Here is a 23,781-nt window from a genome sequence, read left to right as displayed (position 1 = left end):
GGCCAGGAGGAACCCTACAGAGACCTCAGCCTGACAGGCTAAGGGCTAGTGAAGAGAAGAACCACTCCCTCCACGAATTCCTGTCCTAACCGCTGGGAATTGTCCCCCAGACTCTCACTAATTCACAGACTCCATGTTCCTGGTCCTGGTCCCGAGCCTATCTCCTGCTGTCTGCCGCTTCCCGCGCCTCTGAGCAGCCAGAGAGACTGCGGGGCACAAAGAGCAGCCTGCCTGGGGTCAAAGAAGCCAGACACAAAGGCCACAGATGGTGTAATTCCCTTTCTATGAAATGTCTAGAATGGGCAAATCCAGAGACAGTAGATTTGTGGTTGCAAGGGCCTGGGGGAAGAGATAAAGGGGGTGTGACTGCTAATGGGCATGGGGTCTTTTTGGGGGGTGATGTTCTGGAATTAGTGGTGATGGCTGCACAACCTTGTGAATATACTGAAACCACAACTGTGTACTTTGAAAGGGTGAATTTTAGGAATGTGATTAATATATCAATTAAAATAAAAAAACTCAGCTCTGGGTCACAGGAAAGCTGGGTGGAGAAAGCAGCGCCTAAACCTTGAAGAAGCAGACAGAGGACAGAAGGTCACACTCTTGAGTGCAGGACAGGGCAGCGGCAGGTGCTAGCAGGAAGGAAGAGGTCCTGAAGAGCCAGTGAAGCAAGCGTCCACCCTGCCTTCCTGGGACCAGCAAAAAGCTTGAGGTGGGACGGAAGCCAAACAGGGTCAGGGGGCACAGGCTTTCCCCAGGGCTGTCCGCCTCTGCAGAAGCGTGACCCAGAGCATACACACAGGTAAGAGGGAGCACACGGCATGCCCACGGGTTACCAGTTTATAGATCTCCTCCTCCTCCTCCCAGGGACTGGGATTGTCTAATAAGAGGAAAAAGACCAGTGAAGAGCCTGGCTGCAGACACAGGGGGAAGGCGTGAGGCGGCGACTACAGGACTTCACATCCCTTGTGGTGCTGCCTCAGGGACCGACCAGGGAGGGAAGGGGCCCATGGGAGTGCGACTAGGATGGTCTTCTATCTCCAGCAAAATCTGCTTCAGACCTGCTTGGTTTTTGCTCATTTTTTACATACATCCTCCTCTAGGAGCCTACTTCTCATGTCCGGAAAGGTGGTGGCTGATTCTTCGAATTCAGTCACCAGCACTTGAGAAAATATTCCAATTATATTTGTTTGTATGTGACTCAAGGGCTAAGTACATGTTAAAATACTACTTCCTGACTTTGGACCCAGGGAAAAGGAACTACAGGAGCATTCATCTTGGACAACATGGGCAAAGTCAGAATTCAAGTGGGAAGTATCTGCAGCTGTTTCTCTCGGGTTTCTTCCTCTGAACTCAGAAGATACCAGTTTGTACCTAGTCATGCATATGTCTATATTCTTCTAGATTAAAAAAGCTGCCGATGCATTACAGATTCATAAAAATGAAGTGGAGGGAAAGACCAAAATTTCCCTTTTAAGCCTAGAAAGTGGGGATACCTGATGTGGCCTAAGGTCAGAACAAGAAAACTCCTGTGGGAACTGGGAATAGGATCAAGGAATCCTGGCTGCCACCCTAGCTTCAGGGCCGCAGCTTGATCCTCCAGCAGATGCCCTCTCCGAGCCTTTCCCTAACTTGGGTACTTGTTGAGACTATTGAAAAGTAGCCACAGAAGCATATTTTGCTTCTGTGGGACCAGGGAGCCCTAATCTTGAGACACTGGTCAAAGCTCTCTGAGGCCAGATTCCTACACATTAGGGCCGAGCCAGATAAAAACACTAGCAAAATCAGGCATAGATGAATTAGAAAAAGGTATTTATAAAACACAGGCTAGGAACTGCTACTATGGAGGAAGTATTCTTGTTAACGAGCTTCCTTAGGGAAGAGGAAACTGGGACAGATTCGGCAGTCACCGCCACCCTGAAGAGCTCCCCACTGTCGGAAGCACTCCTAATTATAATTCCTGTCCTATTTTTATTAATACAGAAGTGGAGGGAGATATAAGTGGTGCTAGAGGAAACACTCTTAAGTTCTCTAGACATGTGGACATCGGAAATTTCCCTGAACCGATTTCACCATATCCAGGGCTCTCCTTGGCAGAAGGAGTGTTTGTAAAGTATTTCTGGGCTCACCATCATTTCCTGCTCCTCACACAGGCCTTGTGGAAAGAGTCCTGGACCTGGATTCATAAAAGCAGGCTCCGGTTCTGGCTCTATCAGCAGATCTTGGCAAGACCTTACCTGGGTTTCAAGCCCTGTTACCTAAGAGAAGGTGAGCTGCTAAACACTCTTTAGAGAGGAGATCTTTAGAGCTGGTCCCAACTCTAAGGTTCTATCCTTGTAGGGGGAGCTTAGCAGGAAGCTGGGAAGTGGCAGGGGGAAGGAAAGGGAGACAGAGATGAATTTCTTTCTTTCCTTCACTTTTATCCCAGTGAGCAGATGGCCTGTATATAAGAAGCCACAATTCAGACATGGAGATAAAGTTGAGTCACTAAAACCAGAAGCTGACTCAGACAGCCTGAAATATCTGCTGTAATACAATCACATGGATTCTTCCCCCTGACACTCACAGCATTGTTCTCCCACGCCCTGCAGATCACAGCAGTTTACATGTCGCTTTTAATGAACCAGCCCTGATAGTCTCTCCTCTTTCAGCTCCTCAATGGGTCTTTGTACACTGGTCACTCCCTCAGGTCTCCAGAGACCAGATTTTTTTTAAACATTCCTTTAAATCCCAGGGCAGAAGCTAGTATCTTTGACTATGGACAGCTGCCTCTCTGGGATTGAGGAGGGCTGTGAGGCAGACCTGTGTGATAGCACTCTGGTTTCCCGGCTCAGAGCAGCCAGTCGGCAGCAATAGTCAGAGACAGCCAAGCAAAGGGTGAGCCAGCTATAGCCATAGCCACCCAGGGAACCCACAGTCACCAGAGCCTTTCCAGTTTTACAGTGTGGCCTTCTGGGTCCAACCTTTCTTTTCTCCTCTTAACCCAACTCTCCTCTTAGACATGAAGAAACTGAGTCCCAGAAACTTGTCTCGAGTAATCTAGACAGCATCGGTTAGATCTGACATTGGGTCTTCTGACCCCATCTAGACCTGTGCTCTTGGCACTCGACTGTGCTGCCTAGCCTTCTGCTTCATGGCGCCAAGCCACTTACTCGGAAGTGAATGTACCAGTGGCTACAGGGCTTATCAGAGTAACAAGAAGTGTTTCCCCTGAGAGCTTCTCCCAGATATGTTCAGTATGTTTAGTGACCCCAGAGCCCAGAAAGCTAAGGACGGACCCAATTCTGAAAGCATGTAGTTGTCATTTTCACCTAGGTCTCCTCCTCCTTTTTGCACTGGGAAACAGTACTTCGACTAATTCAAGTCTCCTGCGGAGAGGTTAGGTTTTACCAAAATCCCTGCTGCTTTGGCCTGTAAGTCCTGGTTTCCCACCTGGAAAGAAGTGGGCAATGGGGTATCCCCAGGAGAGGGAAGCCATTGATGTCTGGTTCCCTGTGTTCAGGAAGCATCTGGGATTCTGGTTCAGTTCCACAGGAAGATGAAAAGGGAATTCCCCACCTCAAGTCTGATGAAGGCTGGCAGTTAGCTAACAGGATGGAGGAAAACAGGGAGAGGTGGTATGTTTTTATCTGGAAACGCTTAATGTCAGGCCACATCACCTTACATGGTGGGGAGGAAACAATGTCGCAAGACTCTCTAAAGACTAAAGACAAAAAATACTACTAGCTTCACACTCTACCCATACCCAGATCTGTAAGACTAAACACACATCTCGGAAGATCTAAACCCACCATACTCACCTCTCTCCTCCTCTAGACAGGCTGTACTCAGAGGATGCCAGGAAACAGATAAGAGTTATAGCCAGACATTCTTCTGTTTAGGGAACATTCTGAAGTCATACAGAAGAACCCTCAGAAGGGAATTTCCCTGCAGATATTCAGCATATGGGCAGAAACAGGCAGGCATTCTCATAGTGATCCGGTGTTGGGCCAGGGCACTGTGTGGGGCGAGCGCTCCGCACCCTGGATCGTAAGGTTCTCTTTACAGGCTGAGGCAGGTGCCATTGGGCCTACGGACACCACTGCCAATAGCCCATCCGTGGCCAAAGCAAACTGCACAACAGCCTCAAAGTGAAGCTCCTATCGCACAGGCCTACAGAACACATCAGCCAGGGAGGAGGGAACAAAGCTCAAGGCCGCCTTTTCTGTCATGCCCACCCTTCAACCTAGGAAGGAAGCCCGCATTCCCAGTCCCAAAGGGCCTTCACCAGACTGTGCAGGGCAGGTTGTGAGGAGGAGCTCTGGATCTATCTTCTTCTCGAACAGTCTCTGCCGACTATCCACTTTCCTCAAAGGCGATTTATCTGTTGATCTTTCCCGACACTAATGCCTGGATCATTTGTCCTATCCCCATAATAATTCTTAGAGGCTCTGGCTCAACGTAATCCACTTAAATCTTCCGAAAGGCAGGTGAGGGGGGTGGTAAACAGGGAAGGCGAGTATGGTACAGCCTGACTACCCCTCGGGAAAAAAGGAGGTTCTCAGACACAGCATGAGCTTTGGTCAAGATGCTCTTCCACATCCTTATTTAACACATCTGGAGAGAATGACACCCAGCCTTCTCTTTATAGGATTCTATACTATTATCCTCTGTTTCTTCTGTTTGTGAAGTTGAGAGTAAGGATGCTTATTTTCCTTGTATTCCTATATCTAATGTATGGTTTTGAATTTACATCAGTTTTTTGTTACCCAGATGCCTACCCAAATCTGTCTTGCACAATGGTTTGCTTATCCTACATTTCTGCCTCAAGAATGAAGAGAAATGTAAGAATAACCAAATGTAGTATCTGCTGTCAGTCCCGCAAATCCTAGTTCTCCACGTCAGTCCTTTCTAACAATTAGAAGAGGACTGGATAATCCACTCTAGGTGCAGGGACATCGTGGGGAAGTTTTTAAACCCTCAGAACATCATCACCTGCTCTTTAGCCTAAAATGAGCAGAAGCAGAGAGGCTTCACCGCCTTCCTTCAGCACCCAGGCTGGGCTCCGCTTGCTGACTTACCCTGACGGGGTCCTCTCTTCCGTCGGAATGCTGCGCCTGACTGCAGGGCTTCCAGAAGACTGTCCATCACACCCGTCTCATCACCCTCTGTCGTGAACAAAGATGGAGATGTAAGCTTTTCAGCCCGAGCAGCATCCATGGGTTGAGCCACACACACAAAAATGAATTTCCACTGTATATATAGCCTGCCGTCGCCCACAGTTTCTGGGCATCTCCACTGTATGTACAGCTTGCCCTCATTCAGTTTCTGGGGGCTCGGCACACAGCGGGCTCAGTCTCAGGTTTCACAGTCCCTGTTTATTGTGTCTGTTTGCAAATGGTTCAAACATTAGGTTTCACTGGCTACCAGCCACTGTAGACCCTGGATAACGTCCCTGCAGTGCCACCGCCCTTCCCATCCCCATCAAAACCAGCACAGACAACTGCCCGACTCTAAGACTGGGGTGAATACAGAGACTGGGATTATGAAGTTAATAAGGAACTAGGTCACTCTCTTTATCCTACATAAACCCCTCATGGAAAGCCTGGTTCCAGTTTCAGAGCAAGGCTCAGGAGAGACCACCTCTCAAGAGTGCGTTTCACTTAAGTACTGCCCCCAGTGGCTGCATCTTCCTGAAGTCAGCTCACAGTCTAAGAGGAGCTGCTGGTTGGAATACAAAGAGTTAATGTAGAATCCTTATTCCAGCTCGGCTCTGTTTCCATGGCAACAGCTAAGGGTGGTGAAATCTTAAACTGAAATCCCTAGGAGCCAGCAGGCTGCTAGCCGTAAAGCTGGGCTCACTGCTCCCAGCGCCACCTGCTGGCTGAACACCACCAGTGCAGCTGACCTACATTCCCACCTCATTTATTTGCCCTGGGGACGTGGACCAGGGCAGGGCCCCCTGTGCTGACTGATGACTGTGTTCAGCCTTCATCCCACAAATCAGCTGGACTCCACCTTTCCCTATTACGCCCTAAACAATAACTAGGCACAAACCCTAGAGGCTTGGGGAGAAGCGGGGAAAGGTGAAGGATATATCTCACATGGGCTTATTATCAGATCAAAGTTTGTGGCTTACATACAACTGGATTAAGGGCAGGGGAACTGCTTCCCAAAAAAATATAAAGAAAAAATAGAAATGCAGGGTGCTTCAGGTCCCTAATCATACCACAGCCGGAGTGGCCAAAGTAAAGTCCCTGGGAGCAAAAATGTGAGTGGGTGAGTCCCCTCACCCCTTGTGCTCAGCACAGCACTGATTCTTGCCAGACCCAGCAGCCCGGAGAACCTCTTTACTTAGATGGCTCGTAGCCCCTCAGGGTCAAGAAGGGTGGCATCAGCTCAGGGCCATGTAATGGATGCTGGATTTCCGCTGCCCACAGAGAGAGCAGCCAGAGAGCGCAGGGAGTCGGCAGCAGGAAAGAAGCAGAAACAGGAAACAGAGGGCCAGTAATTGAGGCCATATGTTTCAACAAAGACATGCTCTGAGAGTGAAATACAAAGTCCGCTGAAGAAAGAAGAGGGTGGCCGGCTCCCCTGCCCCCTTTGCAGAAGTTCAGTCCATTTACAGTCTGATGGGGGGTACAACTGTGCGAAGGTCCTGGGCACACAACCCTTAGTGAAATAAGCAGAAAGGGGAGACAAACCATTAAAAGACAGGAGGAGGGCCAGGAAAACAATCTGAGGAAATGAGCACAAGATGCTGTAGAGGGTATGAAAACCGGACAGGGAGACTCTTGGACAAGCAGAAGGCAAGCATACATATTACAGCACCACTAAGTCACTGCGGAGACGAGACACAGTGCAGCAAAGGAGGGAAAGACAGAGTGGAACGCTGCAGCGCGTGTGTTCAGAGCCAGGGGTAGAAGTCCAGCGTCAGGACCACGGAGGCGGAAGGCTGCCAGCAGCGCCTGCCAGGAGCTGTGCTCTGGCCTCTAGATTTAGACCGAGCAGCCTTCCAGCTGATCCTGTCTCAGCCCATCGGCCCTTCGCTTCTCACCAGCATTCATGTCTATGAGTTGCTCTCTCTTCTGCTGCTTCTCCAACCGCTCCTTCTCTGCCTTCTCCTTGGCCAGCTTTGCTCGCCGCATCTTCTCCTCTGTCTCCCGCCGCTTCTGGTTCTCCTTGACGGCTTGCTGGGGGGAGAGGGGAGTGAACACATGGGCACGAAGGCACTCACACATGTGCACTGCTGCTACTGCTACTGCTAAGTCGCTTCAGTCGTGTCTGACTCTGCGACCCCATAGACGGCAGCCCACCAGGCTCCCCCGTCCCTGGGATTCTCCAGGCAAGAACACTGGAGTGGGTTGCCATTTCCTTCTCCAATCACACATGTGCACACCCACCACCAACCAACATGAACCCAGTGGAAGGTGAGAAAGGTGGACAGAAGCGCCACTTCACAGGCCTCCCTGCTGGCAGCGGCTGCTTCTACCACTCAGTCGTGTCCGACTCTTCCGACCCCGTGGGCTGCAGGCTGGTCAGGCTCTTCTGTCCATGGGATTTCCCACACAAGAATACTAGAGTGGGTTGCCATTCCCTTCTGCAGGGGATCTTCCCAACCCAGGGACTGAACTCTAGTCTCCTAGAGTTCTTTACCACTGAGCCACTAGGGAAGGCCATCCCTGCTTACCACAAACATATTCTTAAAGTTGTGCAGATCCATGAAGAATTCTTCCACAGCCACCTTCTTGGGGTCAAAGAGGAAGTACTCGCCCAGCTCCTTGTAGAGCATCTCCATGTTAGAGTGCATCATCCGCAGCTTGTTGTACTGTTCCTGTGCATCCTTCACAAAGCTGTGCAGCAGCAAGTCAAGAACCAACACCAGGAAGCAGACCAGCTTCTCCAGCCCTGGGAACACTCACACGTGCGTACTGCTATCTGTACACACGGATGTGTAACAGCGCTGTTCATATCAGCAAAACCCAGAAGCAACTGAAACATCCAAACAGGGAAACAGTACACCCTTGACTATGGTATTCCTATAGGACAGGGGCTAGCAATTCAAAAAAGAGACTGTTCTGCATCCACTGCTGTGTAAACGGGGCCCAAACATATGAAATGCTAGGGCAATACAATGCAGTTTTCACTAAAATAAATTCATCAGGTTGCAAATCAGAAGTCCAGTGGCAGTAGTTATCTTTGAGAAGAGGAGGGGGGAGGGGACATGTTGTGTGTGTGTGATGGGGCAGGGAGCAAGGTCCAAAGGAGACTTATACTTTATCTGCAAGGCTTGATGCAAAACACAGCAATGAGAATGCTTTTCAGAACTCTGTACTTGGTGAAACCACATTTTCTAAAGAGGAAGAATTGTATGCCATCAGTTTAACCTGTTGCCCCACCATGGGAAGTTCTTTCTTTTCCTGGGTGGCAACTCCCTCCTTTCAAGAAAGGATATGGTCATTTTTTCAACAAACTTGTCTTTCTCTTCTGTGGCAGCTGGAAAATTCTGAATATCACGTTCCACGTCGGAAATCTGTTTCTTCATCTGATCTAGGTTCTTTTGCAAGTTTTCCGCAGAAACTAAAGTAGACACAGAAACAGACAGCAAGAGCTCACTACCTCCAGCCTCAAGACCCTGTTCTGTCCTCCAGGGCATAGCTATGGTCTGTACTTAATTATTTTAGTTCTCTTCTGTACTCTCCAACTGTTTCACACATTTTTCCAGTGAAACTAAAATTACTTGATGATTAAACCTCCAACCTTCATAAGCTGTACAATACTAAGAAGAGAAGAGAGGCTTCATTTAATTTAACAAGAATCTATGAAATCCCTCAGGATCTTGTTCTCATTTATTTTAGAGAACAGGGTTTGAGAGGAAGGAGACATACACAGAACTACAGGGGGAGGGCAGAAATCTGTTCCCATTTCTACGAAATGCTGCTTTTTCTTTGCCTAGTCCTAGAATGGTGAGGCCTGGTTTTTGTTATTCCAGTCTATGCTTTCTGAATAAGAAAAACTGTTAACTTAAACTACAAATACCTGCCTTTCTTCCAGTTGTTTTCTGGTGTCTGATGTTTCCCTAGGAAGGGGAAGAGTGCTTCCCACTTTCACACATGGAGCTTTCCTGCTTTCTCTTCTGCCCCATACCCCTCCCTGTGGCTTAGACACCACACCGGTATCATCCCATTCCCACTTGTAACTGTCTAAACTGAAAATAATCTAAAATCTAGATTGATTCTTTTCCTACCCTGGGCAGAGATTTCTGGGGCTTGGAACCCCCTTCTAGCTTCACCCCAATCTGCCTCACCTCGGCTGGCTTTCTCCACGTGGGCAAGCTCGTCTGGGAACTTCAGGACCTCGGGATGATCATGCTCACACAACTCAGCCAAGAAGTGCAACAACGTCATCTTCTGATCTGTGGACTTGGTGTCTCGAAGCTTGGACAGGAAAAGGGGAAGAGGGTGAGTCCTGACACCCAAGGCCACCTCAGACCAACAGCAGTCTGCCATACTGGGCTCCCGGAGGCCATGGCCTCCCTTCCCTCGTCCCGCTCACCTTACAAAGGAAGCTGATGTTGAAGCCAAAAGCACCAGCATTCCTGGAGCCAGCATTCATATAGTTTCCGACGAGCAAGGTTATCTCCAGGAGGTTAGAGAAGTTCTCGCTCTTTCGCACTTCCTCACATGCAGCAGTCACCGAGACGATCTCGGGCTTGATGTTCTCCACCTGCTCCCCGAACTGCAGCTTGAAGAGGATGGCGTTGAGGCGAGGCCGCAGGCGGGGTACTGCACCCATCTGAGGAGAGACAAGGAGTCCACTACAGCCAGCAGAGAGAGAAAAGGAAGGGACCGATACAGGCCTACGCCTCCTATAGCAGGATCTGAGTTACAGAGTAGGGAGGAGAAAGATGGGCTAGACATGGACCAGAGGCTGGAAGCAAGCGTCCTGATGCTCTTGCGGAAGAGGGGGTCAGAGAAGAGCCTGAGCCACAGGCCTCACTCACCACCACACCAAACTGCTCTGACTCAGCCAAATCATCATATTCGTCCTTCAGTTCAGAAAGCATTTTTAACTGCTCTGGCTCTGGCATCTGCTTAATGAGGTTCTGAAAGAGAGAAGGGATTGTCTCAGTTAGAGCGGGGTGAGCTGACAATGGGAGCCTCCTGTCAGGCCCTCACTCTGCCTGAGGACCACTAAGGAGGAAACATGGGCTGGGGTCAGGTGGTTGGGGAGGCATCCAGTGAGACGGCAGGACTTTTGAAAAATATACCAGAAATAACCTGATCACCAGAGGGATGGAAGCTTATCCAAAGCTAGCATTCTTTAAGTCAATGATACTTAAGAGGGTCCTCATGGTCTAAGCAGAGAGGAGACAGACTGGTGTTGAGTGATGCAGAGAGCCAGCGCCAGGATGAGCCTGCTCCTTACCTGGATCATGGACTCAGTGAGAACAGACTCATTCACCTCCAGGATGACATTCTTGATCTCATGATAGGGCATGCGGAAGGAACCCAAAAAGATTGCTGCCAGGAAATGAGATACAAAGACATGTTTTTCTCAGTCTCTTCTGCCTTCCAGCCCATCCTACAAACCTACTTTGGACAATTTTCCGAGGGATGCTCTCATGAAGTCATGATCAGAAACCTCCACCAGCTCCTCATTGTATAGTTAATATCCAAGTTTCTGAGCCCAGTGTTTCAGGTTCCCACCTCCCAGCTTTCCCCTGTGCGAATCCCCACATTTGTATCACTCACACACCAGCCACACTGTTCCAAGCACCACATTCTACAAACACTGTGACTAACTCCTTGTCTTTGCTCACACAGGAAATCTTTGATCTATCTATATACATCAAAAACATTCACCCCATTCTATTTCAGTTCCTCATTCCCTGACTCTATCCTCAGAGCTGCCACTGCCTTGAAATGCTCTGATTTTTAAACTGCCATATCCCACACCCTAACAAACACTTCTCATCCTTCCAGTTCTCACTTACTAGTTCCCCAACTGACTCTTCAACCTCATCAGTGTGCTCTTGCGTGCACACACTCTCTCACGAGAGAGACAACCATTCCGTTTTCTCTGCATGTCTCAGTTCTAGTTGGCTTTCTCTATTTAACCCAGACCCTGTGGTCTGCCCTTTCATTCCCGCCCTATTACTACGACAATTCTTACTCTCTGGTTTCTTCTCCTTCCAGTCCCTGGTTAATCCAGCCATCTCATTTTCTTCCCTTACACCTGGGCTGATGGACGCTGCAGATCAGATTCTATGAAGAGGCACTGATGATGGCCAGGAACCCTCTGCATGTCCCCAGTCCATGATCTCTTGCCAGCTCCTCCATAAAAAATGGCCCTGTTCTCCCAAATGTCCCACCACTTCCTTATTTGTTCTAAAAAGATCTTGTTTCTTTTTAATGTGAAAAATTGAAGGTACTGGTCAAAGTACTTGCTAAGTTTTCTCTTATGTCGCTTACAAACTGAGCACTGGGGCTCTCAGCTGGAACCAGACTAGGAAAGGCTTGAGTAAGGACTCTTTTCGAATCATCTAGAACGTGCGCTGACACTTCTCTAAGTTTAGCAGAACTAGATCCATGCACCCAGCCTTTTCTCACATTTCAACAGCCCTAAGGACCTCTTCCTTCAGCATATACAGACAGCCTTCCACATCCATGGACACAGAGGGCAGACTGTTCCACACCATTTTATACAAAGTGGTATCGCTGGAGGTCCTGGAACCCCACAGCTATCAGGGACAATTGTACACATAATCAAGCCTTTTCTATCTCAAACAAACAAACAAACAAAAAACACCAGTCTGTTCTCTCTTCCACATTCTCATTAACTCTTCTGTCCCCACAAAGTCAGTGGAAAAATGACAATTATTTGTTGAGTGCATATTCCATGTAAGACCTAGTATCATAAACACAATCTACATATATGATCTCATTTAACCCTATTTATAATAATGTGTAAGTCTGTATTATTAGCCACATTTGACAGAAAAGGAAACTAATACTTAAGAACTTAACCCACCTGTCCAAGGTCACACTGCTACTAAGGACTGGAGCCAGGATTTAAATACAAATGGAGGCCAGAGTTCTGTTTGTACCACTGAAGTTATACTGAAATGATTCCTGCCCAGGTCACTGCCTTTCCTAATGCCAGATCCTCATTTTACTCGACCGCCACTCCCACTTTTAGGACTGTGTCAGACTATTTTCCTTGCTGCTCCCTTCCAGTTTTTTGAGGACTCCGTTTTTGTTACTTGTCTCCTCAATGTTAATGACCTTCAAAGTAAATTAATGGTTTTAACTCTGACTCATATGCTATCCTCCTAAATTCATATCTCCAGTCAGACCTTCCGCCTGATATACCCAAAAGCCTAATACACTCCTGGAGGAGTCCCGCAGGAATCTTAAATTCTGTCCTAAAATCAAATCAATCATTTCTACCCACCACCGTGCAGCCTCTCATTCACGTCCACCACTTCTCCCACAAAAGACAGGAAAATTCAGCAGGAGCAGATTCTACTTCCATAAAGGGTACCACTCTCTACAGAGCGATCTTAACCTAAGAAAACATCTTCTCCTCTCTATCAATCACTAAGTTCCATTAATTCTCTCTTCTTAGTATCTTCTGCCTTCATATCCATTCTTATAACTTCAGTTTCAGCCCTGATCACCTCTCACCTAGTTTGAAGCAATAACATAACACATCTTCCCGTCTCCTAGCAATCCAGCCTCAAAATCACTGCTGAAGTAGTCCTCCCCAAGATTACAGAGGGCTGTATCTCTCACTTTTTTGATTAAAACCCCTCCAATGACTTCCATAGTTTTCAGGACAAAATACATACCTCTTAGCCTAAGCCTACCAAGACGTCTGTATCATCTAGCCTCTCTATTTCTTGAAAACTTTTTCAACCACCATTCCCCCACAGATGGCCTTTACTCAGCTGCTTTCAAGTACTGCACTTCCTGAACTGGGATGTTACCTCATGCCTCTGTGCCTTCACACATGCTGATCCCTATGCCTGAAATGAGACAAGCCACCCCTCACCCTTCCTTTAGCCTGCTGTTAACAGTTTTAACTCATTTAGAATGACCTTGAGGCTGAGCTCCCTCCAGCACTCCTCCCACGTGGTTCAGACCTTGCCCAGGGCTCTAATAATCATCCAGGCACACCTCCATCACAGCACTCAACACATCGTGCTATTACCGTATTTTCTTTTTCATCTCCACCAGACATATGGCTCATGAGGATGACCTTATTCCGTTTTGCCTCCCCGCCATATAAGAGGCATTTAATAATCACTGAATCACTAAACAATACTTCCTAGACCATCCTAAACTCAATTCTCTTCCTAAATTTTGTTTTCCATATTGATATCATTCAACTGGAAATAACAATGTACTACCCCACAGTCTTTTATCATTTTCTAAAATAAAAATTACTCATTTTTATGTTGCTAGAGATAATCTTGAGAAGAGCAACTATTATGCCTCACATCACTTTAGTTCCCATAAAAAGACTTATCTACAGACAATACTTGGTGATATTTGTTGTCAATGATCTAATATTATATAGTCAAGAATGATGTAAAAGCTTACTGTTCTCATTATATTACTGACTTAATGAGGACATATACCCAGAAGTTAACTGTGTGACCTTGGCTAAGTCGTAACATCTGAACTTTAGTTTTCTCACTTGGTAAAATGGGGACAATAGCCACGTCACCCCACTATGAGTGGGTTTTATGGAATACATACCCTTTCGTCTCTGGAACACATGCCTGCTGCTGCTGCTGCTAAGCCGTTTCAGTCGTGTCCGACTCTGTGCAACCCCATAGACGGCAGCCCACTAGGCTCCTCTGTCCCTGGGATTCTCCAGGCTAGAATACTAGAGTGGGTTGCCATTTCCTTCTCCAATGCATGAACGTGAAAAGTGAAAGTGAAGTCGCTCAGTCGTGCCCGACTCTTAGCGACCCCAGGAACTGCAGCCTACCAGGCTTCTCCGTCCATGGGATTTTCCAGGCAAGAGTACTAGAGTGGGGTGCCATTGCCTTCTCCGGAAACACATACCTAGTATGTGCCTAATAGAGCCTGAAAGCTGGGAGACCCTCGAATATTTGTTGAACGAATATTTAAATCTTTATTACTCAACATAAAGTCAGGAGATCGACAGTTAAAATGAACAAAAAAATGAACATTCATGCTGATCATTAAATACGACCTATAACAACTGTGCAGAGGAGTTTTGATCTGAAATTTGCCAGCAAGCAGAGTTATGAGTATAAGGAGCAAGTTCAGAACAGAACTCTTTGAAGCTACTGATCCTACTCTGAGAAGCACAGGATTTACATTATTTATTCTAACCACAAAGTTATTTTACATTTAACTGAAGTCATGCCAGTACCCACCTATAAAGGAAATACCTGAAAGAAAATGAGAAAGAAGGAAATATGCGATGGGTAGAAAATTTTTGTTAGATTTTCTATGGATGCAATGGAAATAGTTAGGGCTCTGAAATAAAACCTGAGGCTTAACTCTCAGACCTGTCTCTTATTCGCTATGTGATGAGGCAAATTCCTTAAAGTCCTATTGCCTTTACAGTACTATTGAAGGGAGTAGATATCAGATATTTACTATGCAATGCCAAGTATATAGCAGGAATTATTAAGTTTCATATCAAGGGACCCTGGATCCACCAGAATTAGGCTCTCAGAAGAACTCCTTCACATTTCAAACTGCTGGGATTGCAGAGTTACTCACAGAGATTCTGGGCTGTCTTGGAATCCAACACCTTTAACTCTTTCACTTTTTTCTTTTGCAGAGATTTCTTTTCTTCTCCACCTTCCTGATCCTTCTTGGCTAGTGAGAGAAAGATTAGAAAAGTATGATTAAGGACAGGCCACATCTATCCCAAAAGGAACTACTATCCCATCCTAGAGAGGCCCTTTACTTCTCTATCCGTAATGGTCTTCCTATTAAAGTTCCTCAAAGCTAACCTCCTCTTTAACCATCCAATCTTCTATTATTGACTTCCCTCTCTAGCCATAATAAATATGCCATTTTCATTTCTTTAATAGTTAACAGTAATACTTTCTTACCCAGAGTCTATCTACTTGTAGGGAACAGCAAACATTCTTTCTGTAGAAGACGAAATAGTAAGTATTTTAGGCTTTGCAGACTATTGTGGTCTATCTCAACAGCTCAACTCTGCCACTACAGCAGGAAAGCTGTCACAGACAATACATAAACCAATGGGCATGACTATGTCTCCAATGAAATTTTATTTACAAAAATAAGTGGTCTGCTTAAGAGTTATGGTTTGCTAATCCCTGTACTAGAGTCTTCCACTAGCATTATCCTTTTGTGCTATTATTACTTCTCTCTCAAGACCTATCTTGACCATGAATTCCCTATAAACATTTTCTTGATTTCCCCAAATGGTTATGATTTTTCCCTGAATCCCCACTGTATCTGATACAACTTTACAGCACATCCTCTCACTGACTTTGTTATAAGCAAATATAGTCTCTCCTTCACAAGGACTTTGTTATTCTTCTTTGAAAATACAGCATAAAAATATATTGCTAATAAGATCTTCAATATCATGTTCGTACACACACAGAAGGTATAATATACTCCTTTCCTTCTTCCACACTCTTCTCAGATTATCCAAAGCCAATGTATTCTTCCCTGATAGATGGAGTCACTCTCTGCATTGATGAGCTTATTTTCCTGGCATTTGTTACTTAGATTTCATTCAGCAATTAATAATTCAATGTTCATGATATTTCACATGTATCATCTTGATCTTTTTAAATCCTGCGTTACTTTTTAAGCGTGCATACCTTCTCACCCCATTTGGATTTTGAACTTCAAGAGCATGGGCAAAATAATCCTTCACTGTATCACTCCCTCAGCACCTGGCACGACAGCTAGCTAGTACCATTCTCTCAAAAATGATGTACACTGCCCACCGAGAAGGACTGAGGAGCAGACAGAAAGAAAAACAGGACTGGACAGACAGTTGTAAAATATTCTGTCAACTTTTCAGAAAGCTGTATGGGACTATCTTGGTAAGGAGTATCCAGAAAGTGACAAAGCTAACTGCTTCTGAGGAGAAGAGTAGCATGCTTGACTATGGACATGGGAGGAATACTGTTCAACACAAACTCTATTATACTATTTGAGTTTTAAACCATTGAAAAGTATTACCTGGTATAAATAAATAAGAAAGAAAGCAAATGAAAAGAAAGTTATATGGCAAATGATACAAAGAACTATTAATAAAAAAAACACATCCTTTGGCCTGATAGTTCTAACTGAAGAAGGAAAAATGCTAAATGGATGAAGATTAGTAATTTAAATAAAGACTTACTGAGTACCCATATGTGCCAGGCTCTGTTCCAGGCACCAGGAGTAAAAGAAAATACAGAAAAACCCCTGCCTTCATGGAATTTATATTCTAACAAAGAGAAATAGACAATAAATCAGCTAATAGATAAAATAGTACATAGGTGATCTAAGTGCTATGAAAAGAAAACCAAGTAGGGAAGAGAACTGGGGGTTTAGATGAGGGGATGAATGATAACTTGAGTGGGGTGACCAGGGAAGGTTTTAGTGAGAATGTCACATGACAGTAAAAACCTTTTATAAGGTGAGAAACCAAAGCAATTCAGGCAGCAGGAACAACAAATGCAAAAGCCTGATGGAAAGAGGAAGAACAAAAAGCTCATTACTGGTGGAGTGGATGGAATGAGGGGGAGAGCTGGAGTGAAGTCAGAGAGGATCCAAAGACAGATCATATAAAAATGAAAATCAGAGGTAATCAGATAAAAATTTAGACTTAAAACACCCAGACTGTATCATAAAAACTTAGAAGCGGAGCGGCAAAGTGCAAATAAATCTCTCATTTATAAGTAAAATGAAAAGATAGAGATCACTGCTGATGTTGAAAAACAGAAAAATAGACTTGTGTTGCTTGGTAATAAGATTAAAATACAACTGTATGTAGAATTCAAGGCAAGTACTAGAAGTAATGAAGAAGTAATAATGAACAATTTAGTAAAGATGACAGATAGAACACAAGCATACGAACTTCCAGTTTCACCAAATGGAGTATCCCCATGTGGAGGAAATATTATTATGTCTAAAAATTGGGGAAGGTATAGGGATCAAAATTGAAATACAGTTTCTATACTTCACACGGACTAGTAAGACACAAATCATTAGACTGGGAGAAGTACATATAATGCAATACCGAGAGCAACACCTAAGCGAACTGTATAAAGTGATATACTCAGGCATTAAAAATATATCAAAATGGAATAAAAAATATTTTTTAAAAAACTCACAGAAAAGTAAGGAAAAAGAAGAAACATACAGAAAACACAGTGGCAGACTTAAGCCGTAACATATCAGTAGTTACCTTTAATATAAATGATCTAAACCCTAGGCCCCTCACCCTCAACCTCAGTAAAGGCAGAAGCCCAGGGATGACCTGTGGCCCCCTACCCATGTCTCTTCTTAGTCCTTTAATGTGTGGCCTAAGGCATGCTGTGTCAGGACCCGCCAGCAATGAAACCTTGTTTTGGGGGTTCTCTGATGCATGTTGCTGAGATGCATCTTGCAATCATAATAAGAACCACAAAGGCTGGTCCAGCCACAACACTGGCCCAAGTGACTGCCCCCAGACATGCCCAAGTAACAGCATTGCTAGGCTGAGACCTACACAAAACACTGGCAGAGTAGATTAACAAAAGACCCAATAAAATGTTGTCTGTAAGAAATTTTCTTCAAATACAAAGGCTGAATGTAGAAGGCTGAAAACAGATATATCACGCAAGCATAAACAAACAAACAAAAAGTACAATGGCTATATGCTATCCAGTGAGTAGACTTCGGAGCAAAGAGAATAGCTGGAGACAATGAGGGACATTACATGATGATTAAAGGATCACTGCCTTGTCATGGCAAAGGGACTTGTCTAACTCAATGAAGCTACGAGCTATGAGTCATGCCACACAGGGCCACCCAAGACGGACGGGTCATAGTGGACGGTTCTGACAAAATGTGATCCACTGGGGAAGCGAGTGGCAAACCAACCCAGAATTCTTGCGACACTGAAAGATGAGCTCCCCAGGTCAGGAGGTGTCCAACACGCTACCGAGGAAGAACAGAGAATAACTACTAATAGCTGCAAAAAGAATAAAGCATCTGGGCCAAAGTGGAAACGATGCTCAGTTATGGATATGTCTGGTGATGACAGGAAAATCCAATCAATTCAATGAGGATGGTAAAAAACAGTATATTACACAGGAACGTGGAATGTTAGGTCCATGAATCAAGGTAAATTGGATGTGGCCAAGCAGGAGATGGCAAGAGTAAACACCGACATCTTAGGAATCAGTGAACTAAAATGGACGGGAATGGGTGAATTTTGATTCAGATAAATGTTATATCTACTACTGTGGGCAGAAATCCCACAGAAGAAATGGAGTAGCCCTCATAGTCAACAAAAGAACCTGAAATTCAGTACTTGGGTGTAACCTCAAAAATGACACAATGATCTCAGTTTGTTTCCAAGGCAAATCATTGAACATCACAGTAATCCAAGTCTATGCCGCTACCACCGATGCCAAAGAAGCTGATGAGTTCTATGAAGATCTACAAGACATCCTAGAACTAACACGAAAAAAAAGATGTCCTATTCATCATAGGAGACTGGAATGCAAAAGTAGGAAGTCAAGAGATACCTGGAGTAAACAGGTAAGTTTGGCCTTAGAATACAAAATGAAGCAGAGCAAAGGCTAACAGAATTTTTCCAGGAGAACTGCTCATAGCAAACACCCTTTTTCAACAACACAAGAGACAACTTACAAATGGACATCACCAAATAGTCAATACCAAAATCAGATTGATTACATTCTTTGTAGTTGAGGATGGAAAAGCTCTATACAGTCAGCAGGAACAAGACCTGGAGCTGACTGTGGCTCAGATCATGAGTTCCTCATAGCAAAATTCAGGCTTTACTAAAGAAAGTGGAGAAAACCACTAGGCCAGTCAGGTATGATCTAAGTCAAATTCCCTATGATACACAGTGGAGGTGACAAATAGATTCAAGGAATTTTTAGTAAACAGAGTGCCTGAAGAACTATGGACAGAGGTTCATAACATTGTACAGGAGGCAGTCAACAAAACCATCCCAAAGAGAGGGGAGAAGGCAAAGCTGATTGTCTGAGGAAGCTTTACAAATAGCTGAGAAAAGAAGAGACGTGAAAAGCAAAAGGCAAAAGGGAAAGGTATGCCCAACTGCATGCAGAGTCCCAGAGAACAATAAGGAGAGACAAGAAGGCCTTCTTCAATGAGCAATGCACAGAAATAGAGGAAAACAACAGAAGAGCAAAGACTAGAGATCTCTTTAAGAAAACTGGAGATATCAAAGAAACATTTCATCCCAAGATTGACACAATGAAGGTCAGAAATGTTAAAGACCTAACAGAAGCAGAACAGATCAAGAAGAGATGGCATGAGTACACATAAGAACTGTACAAAAAAAGATCTTAATGACCCGGATAACCGTGAGCATGTGGTCCACTCACCCAGAGCCAGACATTCTGGAGTGTGAAGTCAAGTGGGCCTTAGGAAGCATTGCTACCAATAAAGCTAGTGGAGATGATGGAATTCCAGCAAAGCTGGAATTTAAAATCCTAAAAGATGATGCTATTAAAGGGCTGCACTCAATATGTCAGCAAATTTGGAAAACCCAGCAGTGGTCACATGGCTGGGAAAGGTCAATCTTCATCCCAATTCCTAAGAAGGGCAGTACCAAAGAATGTTCAAACTACCGGACAATTGCACTCATCTCACATGCTAGTAAGGTTATGCTCAAAATTCTCCAAGCTAGGCTTCAACAGTACATGAACCAAGAAATTCCAGATGTTCAAGTTGGGTTTATAAAAGGTAGAGGGACCAGAGATCAAATTGCCGACATTAGCTAGATCACAGAGAAAGCAAGGGAATTTCAGAAAAACATCGACCTCTCTTTCATTGACTAAAACCTTTGACAGTGTGGATCATAACAAACTGTGAACAACTCTGAAAGAGATGGGAGTACCAGACCATCTTACCTGTCCTCCTGAGAAACCTGTATGTGGGCCAAGAAGCAACAGTTAGAACCTTCTATGGAACAACTGACTGGTTCAAAATTGAAAAAGGAGTACGACAAGGGTGTTTGTTTATTTTTTTAAGAGTATTCATTGTCACCCTGTTTACTAACTTATATGCAAGAGCACATCACGCAACATGCCAGGCTGGATGAGTGGCAAGCTGGAATCAAGATTGCTGGGAGAAATACCAACAACCCTAGACATGCAGGTGATACCATTTTAATGGCAGAAAGTGAAGAGGAACTAAAGAACCTTTTGATGAGGGTGAATGGAGAGAGTGAAAGAGCCAACTTAAAACTCAGTATTAAAAAAACTAAGATCATGACATCTGGTCCCATCACTTCATGGCAAATAGAGGAGAAAAAGGTGGAAGCAGTGACATATTTCTTCTTCCTGTGCTCTAAAACCACCGCAGATTGAGATTGCAGCCATGAAATTAGATGACTGCTCCTTGTCAGGAAATCTATGACAAACCTAAAAATGTCTTAAAAAGCAAAGACATCACTTTGCCGACAGAGGTCTGTGTAGTCAAGGCTATGGTCTTTCCAGCAGTCATGTACAGATGTGAGAGCGGGACCATAAAGGAGACAGAGCGCCAAAGCATTGATGCTTTCTAAGTGCGGTGCTGGAGAAGACACTTGAGAGTCCCTTGGACAACAAGGAGATCAAATCAGCCAATCTGAAAGGAAATCAACCCTTAATACTCATTCGAAGGACTGATGCTGAAGCTGAAGTTCTAACACTTTGGCTACCCAATGCGAACAGCCAACTCCCTGGAAAAGACCCTGATGCTGGGAAACATGGAAGGCAAAAAAAGAGGGCGACAGAGGATGAGATGGTTGGATGGCATCACTGATTCAAGGACAAGAATGTGGGAAAACTCCAGGAGACGGTGAGGGACAGGGAGGCCCACCATGCTGCAGTCTATGGGGTGGCAAAGAGCAGGACATGACTTGGCAACAGAACAACCATCACCACCACCACCAGGAAGACATAACAACTCTAAATGTGTAATGTACCAAACAACAGAGCCTTAAATGTGAGAAACAAAGACTGCTAAGAGATGAAATGAGAAAACCAGCATAGCCAAGCCATGATAATACTTCAAGATATTAATATCCTATCTCAGTAATGGCTGGAACTCTATACAAAAAATCATCAAAGATATAGAAGTGAACAGTAAAATCAATCAACAGGGTTTAATTGATATATTCATATATAGGACACTTCACCCAACAATAGCAGAATACTTTTAAGGTGCTCACTGAATATCTACCAAGAAAAATATCTACTTGGGCCATAAAATAAACCTCAACAAATTTAAAGGATTAAAATCATAGATCATGTTCTCTGACCATAAAGGTATCAAACTGTTAATATAAATAACAGAAAGATACGGAAAATATTCAAACACATGGAAACTAAAGAACCACTTCTAAATAATTTGTGAGTCCAAACAGAAAGTCTCAAGATAAAATTTAAAAATACATTAGAAATGAATGAAAATGAAAGTCTGACATATCAAAATGTATGGGGCATAGCTGAAGCGATGCTGAGAGGGAAACTGACTTGCTAAGTTTACTTTACATGGTTGTCTGAGGAGGCCTTACAAATAGCTGACAAAAGAAGAGAAGTGAAAGGCAAAGGAGAAAAGGAAAGATTTACCCATTTGAATGCAGAGTTCCAAAGAATAGCAAGGAGAGATAAGAAAGCCTTCCTCAGTGATCAATGCAAAGAAATAGAGGAAAACAACAGAATGAGAAAGACTAGAGATCTCTTCAAGAAAATGAGAGATACCAAGGAAACATTTCATGTGAAGATGAGTATAATAAAGGACAGAAATGGTATGGACCTAACAGAAGCAGAAGATGTTAAGAAGTGGCAAGAATACACAGAAGAACTAAACAGAAAAGATCTTCATGACCTAGATAACCACAATGGTATCATCACTCACCTAGAGCCAGACATCCTGGAATGCAAAGTCAAGTGGGCCTTAGGAAACATCACTACAGACAAAGCTAGTGGAGATGATGGAATTCCAGTTGAGCTATTTCAAATCCTAAAAGATGATGCTGTGAAAGTGCTGCACTCAATATGCCAGCAAATTTGGAAAACTCAGCAGTGGCCACAGGACTGGAAAAGGTCAGTTTTCATTCCATTTCCAAAGAAAGGCAATGCCAAACAATGCTCAAACTACAGCACAATTGCACTCATCTCACATGCTAGTAAAGTAATGCTCAAAATTCTCCAAGCCAGGCTTCAATAGTACATGAACTGTGAACTTCCAGATGTTCAAGCTGGATTTAGGAAAGGAAGAGGAACCAGAGATCAAATTGTCAACATCCACTGGATCACAGAAAAAGCAAGAGAATGCCAGAAAATGATTTACTTTTGCTTTATTGACTACACCAAAGCCTTTGACTGTGTGGGTCACAACAAACTGGAAAATTCTTAAAGAGATGGGTGTATCAGACCACCTGACCTGCCTCCTGAGAAATCTGTATGCAGGTCAAGAAGCAACAGTCAGAACTGGACATGGAACAACAGACTGGTTCCAAACTGGGAAAGAAGTATGTCAAGGCTGTATACTGTCACCCTGCTTATTTAACTTATATGCAGAGCACATCATGTGAATTGCCAGGCTGGAAGAAACACAAGCTGGAATCAAGATTGCCGGGAAAAATATCAATAAGCTCAGATATGCAGATGACACCACCCTTATGGCAGAAAGCGAAGAACTACTAAAGAGCCTCTTGATGAAAGTGAAAGAAGAGAGTGAAAAAGTTAGCTTAAAACTCAACATTCAGAAAACCAACATCATGGCACCCAGTCCAAATAGATGGGAAAACAGTGGAAACAGTGATAGACTTATTTTGGGGGCTCCAAAATCACTGCAGATGATGACTGCAGCCATGAAATTAAAAGATGCTTTCTCCTCGCAAGAAAAGCTATGACCAATCTAGATAGCATATTAAAAAGTAGAGACATTACTTTACCAACAAAAGTCTGTCTAGTCAAAGCTATCATTTTTCCAGTAGTCATATATGGATGTGAGAGCTTTATATAAAGAAAGCTGAGCACTGAAGAATTGATGCTTTTGAACTGTGGTGTTGGAGAAGACTCTTGAGAGTCCCTTGGACTGCAAGGAGATCAAACTAATCAATCCTGAAGGAAATCAGCCCTGAATATTCACTGGAAAGACTGATGCTGAAGCTGAAACTCCAATACTTTGGCCACCTGATGTGAAGAATCAACTCATTGGAAAAGACCCTGACGCTGGGAAAGATTGAAGGTGGGAGGAGAAGGGGACGATAGAGTAGGAGATGGTTGGATGGCATCACCAATTCAATGGACATGAGTTTGAATAGGCTCTGGGAGTTGGTGATGGATGGGGAAGCCTGGCGTCCTGCAGTCCACGGGGTCTCAAAGAGTTGGACACAACAGAGCCACTGAACTGAACTGAAGTTTACGTTAGAAAAGAAAGAACTCAAATCAGTAATTTCCTACTTTAAGAAAAATGCACATATATAGAATCTAGAAAAATGGAACTGAAGAATTTATTTACAGGGCAGCACTGGAGAAACAGACATAGAGAACAGACTTATGGACATGGGGAGAAGGGAGGAGAT

At 44.4% G+C, this 23,781-nt stretch overlaps 1 protein-coding gene across 3 annotated transcripts in view; it reads right to left on the bottom strand.

Moving 5' to 3' along the window:
* The window catches only part of DIAPH1 (diaphanous related formin 1), a 116,444-nt gene that overhangs the window by 2,569 nt on the left and 90,094 nt on the right, over positions 1–23,781 (bottom strand). For 2 of the 3 annotated variants that reach the window (XM_018050227.1, XM_018050228.1), the window contains 9 exons: positions 14,748–14,846; positions 10,408–10,502; positions 9,983–10,084; positions 9,535–9,774; positions 9,287–9,416; positions 8,435–8,559; positions 7,670–7,834; positions 7,037–7,172; positions 5,061–5,147 (listed from right to left, as the gene is read on the bottom strand). In XM_018050227.1, coding sequence (XP_017905716.1) covers positions 5,061–5,147; positions 7,037–7,172; positions 7,670–7,834; positions 8,435–8,559; positions 9,287–9,416; positions 9,535–9,774; positions 9,983–10,084; positions 10,408–10,502; positions 14,748–14,846 — 1,179 coding nt within the window. Of the gene's footprint in view, positions 1–836; positions 881–5,060; positions 5,148–7,036; positions 7,173–7,669; positions 7,835–8,434; positions 8,560–9,286; positions 9,417–9,534; positions 9,775–9,982; positions 10,085–10,407; positions 10,503–14,747; positions 14,847–23,781 lie in introns of all 3 variants that reach the window. The other variant, XM_018050229.1, reaches the window with a different exon arrangement.

This window comes from Capra hircus, chromosome 7, assembly GCF_001704415.2.
Source record: "Capra hircus breed San Clemente chromosome 7, ASM170441v1, whole genome shotgun sequence".
Lineage (NCBI taxonomy): Eukaryota > Metazoa > Chordata > Mammalia > Artiodactyla > Bovidae > Capra > Capra hircus.
Note: the sequence above shows the minus strand (reverse complement) of the source record. Positions and strands in the feature narration are given on the sequence as shown.